The sequence below is a fragment of the Borostomias antarcticus genome (genome assembly GCF_949987555.1).
Source record: "Borostomias antarcticus genome assembly, chromosome: 18".
Classification (NCBI taxonomy): Eukaryota; Metazoa; Chordata; class Actinopteri; order Stomiiformes; family Stomiidae; genus Borostomias; species Borostomias antarcticus.
In genome coordinates, this window is record NC_140251.1 from 2,574,253 (window position 1) to 2,576,752 (window position 2,500).

General features: G+C 51.2%; 1 protein-coding gene across 1 annotated transcript in view; it reads left to right on the forward strand.

Annotated features, from left to right (window-relative positions):
- LOC311320657 (voltage-dependent calcium channel subunit alpha-2/delta-1) overlaps positions 1 to 2,500 on the forward strand; it is a 97,277-nt gene that overhangs the window by 79,928 nt on the left and 14,849 nt on the right. The window contains exons 23-24 of the mRNA XM_084452461.1: positions 973 to 1,033; positions 1,123 to 1,214. Of these exons, the coding sequence (XP_084308587.1) occupies positions 973 to 1,033; positions 1,123 to 1,214 (153 nt within the window). The remainder of the gene's footprint in view (positions 1 to 972; positions 1,034 to 1,122; positions 1,215 to 2,500) is intronic.

A 2,500-nucleotide genomic window follows, 5' to 3' on the forward strand; every position in this document is an offset into this window, starting at 1 on the left:
TGTCTGCATAGTTTGTTCACTTCTGATATCACCCTTGTGTATTTTCATAGCATGCAGAAATAGTTCTCTCTCTCGTGAGACCTTCTCGTTCTGTTGTGGTAAATGACAGCCCTTCTGGAAAGATGAAACCTTTTGGAGCTTATGATTTTTGATTTACTGAGATATCATTTTACAGCAACATATTTTCACAGGGCGTGCATCATGTAACCCAGTGGTTCTGTTTTCTCCCTTACTCTGCTTTCTGTCACGGCCTCCACCTCCTTCACCTCTCTCTCTCTCTGTCTGGGTCTCCATAGGGAGTAAGGGTAAGTACTATTACTACTACTAGTATTTCTCTATCACTAGTTCTTCTCGGGCTGTTTCATCACCTCCTCATCACCCATACTCTCTCCACCTCAACTCAGCACCTACTGTATTACCTGTCCACTGTGTGTGTGTGTGTGTGTGTGTGTGTGTGTGTGCATGTAAGTGTGTGCGTGTGTGCATGTGTGCGCAAAATGAATGTGCGAGTGTGTGTGTGCATGCCTGGCTGTCGACCATTTCAAGATTGCATCACTCACTTCCTGTCCCAGCACTGGTCTCTCTGTCCGTGGTCGAGTCTGACAGAGACGACGCTCACCCATCCCACACACACACGCCATGTCTGTCAACGCTCCCACACACACACGCCATGTCTGTCAACGCTCCCACACACACACGCCATGTCTGTCAACGGTCCAACACACACACGCCATGTCTGTCAACGCTAGCCCATCCCACACTCACGCCATGTCTGTTAAAGGGGGACTCACATCCCCACGCCAACGCACTGACAGTGACGGCCGGTAGACAGACCGGGAGTCCATCCTGATGCTGGCGGTCAGGGTGGCGCTTCGGTTCCCGTCAGCCGCGGCGTCGGGCGTGTCGGCGCCGAGGCGTCCGTCGAGCGTTTTTTTCTGACAGCGCCGTGCGCCTTCGTTTCCCCCCCCCCAGTCATGGAGACCATCCAGCTGGACAGCTTCGAGGAGTACGGCCACACCTTCATCGCTCCCAGGTGGGTGGAGCCGGGGGTGTGGCGGGCGGGCGGAGCTCTGTTGGACGCCGGTGGCGTGGGAGTGACGGGATGCTCTGCTCTCTCCGCAGGGTGTACTGCAAAGACCTGAAGCTGTCGGAAAACAACACCCAGTCGCTGCAGGACTTCTACCGCTACATCGACGAGAACACGCCGGATTCCTGTGAGTCACCCGCTGGTGTTTGCAAACAACAACTGTGCTTAAACGGCGCACGGCATGGCGGAACGTTCCAGCGTTTATATGAAAAATAGTAGGCTATGAAAGCCTAAAGATGGAAGCAGCACTCACGTCTCTTTTAAAGTTAAAAAAGCCTTTATTTGGGCATGGTGGCTTTGCTCAGTCCTGCGCGGTCGGCTTTTGGCCTTCTCAGGGATACCCCTGAGAAGGCCAAAAGCCGACCGCGCAGGACTGAGCAAAGCCACCATGCCCAAATAAAGGCTTTTTTAACTTTAAAAGAGACGTGAGTGCTGCTTCCATCTTTAGGCTTTCATAGCCTACTATTTTTCATGTATACGGACCCCTGGGACTGAGCACCTCTCTTTTTTAACTTTTTAAACCACAGCCTAAGAAGCGTTCTTTTTCCTCTCTCAAAACCGTTCCAGCGTTTATGTCTGGCTAGGGATTCCGGACACAACGTGTCATCCATACTGTAGTAGGCAAGGCCAAGGTCATCCACACAACCCTGCATACTGTAGTAGGCAGGGCCAGGTCAGTCAGATCAGGAACCCTAAATCAATACTCGCAGGGCTTTATCAGCTCTGCGGTAGATCAGATGGTATCCATTACATTGTTAATGTATGTATGTGTGTGTGTGTGTGTTGTGTGTGTGTGTGTGTGTGTGTGTGTGTGTGTGTGTGTGTGTGTGATCTCACAGCCTTCCGTGGTCATTCTTTGGAGGTCATAGAGTGCCGTTTCGAGTCCTTCAATTGGTCAGGCCTGGCCGGGATGACCTCAGCCTGATCGTTATGAGTCATTCGATTGGTCAGGCCTGGCCAGGATGACCTCAGCCTAATCGACTGAGTTCCTAGAATCCTGATGTTGTCAGCCGAGAGTATGACTCACAGTGTTGATTTACTGCCCTCTGATGGATGTGAGCTCCTATACTGTATCTCAGTCTCATGTCTTCTGATGGATCAGCGGTGTGGTACAAGGTCAGACGCTCTCAAACTCCAGCGTCATCCTGCAGGTTCCTCTATGATCTGCTTGTTCTAGAACCACTCATGTTAGTAACATCGGGAGGCCACCATGTTATATTCTCTCTCTCTCTCTCTCTCTCTCTCTCTCTTCTCTTTCTCTCTCTCCCTCTCTCTCTCTCCCTCTCTCTCTCCCTCTCCCTCTCTCTCTCTCTCCCTCTCTATGTCCCTCTCTCTCTTCTCTTTCTCTATCTTTCTCTTCTCTCTCTCTCCCTCCCTCTCTCTCCCTCTCTCTCTCCCTCTTTCTCTTCTCTT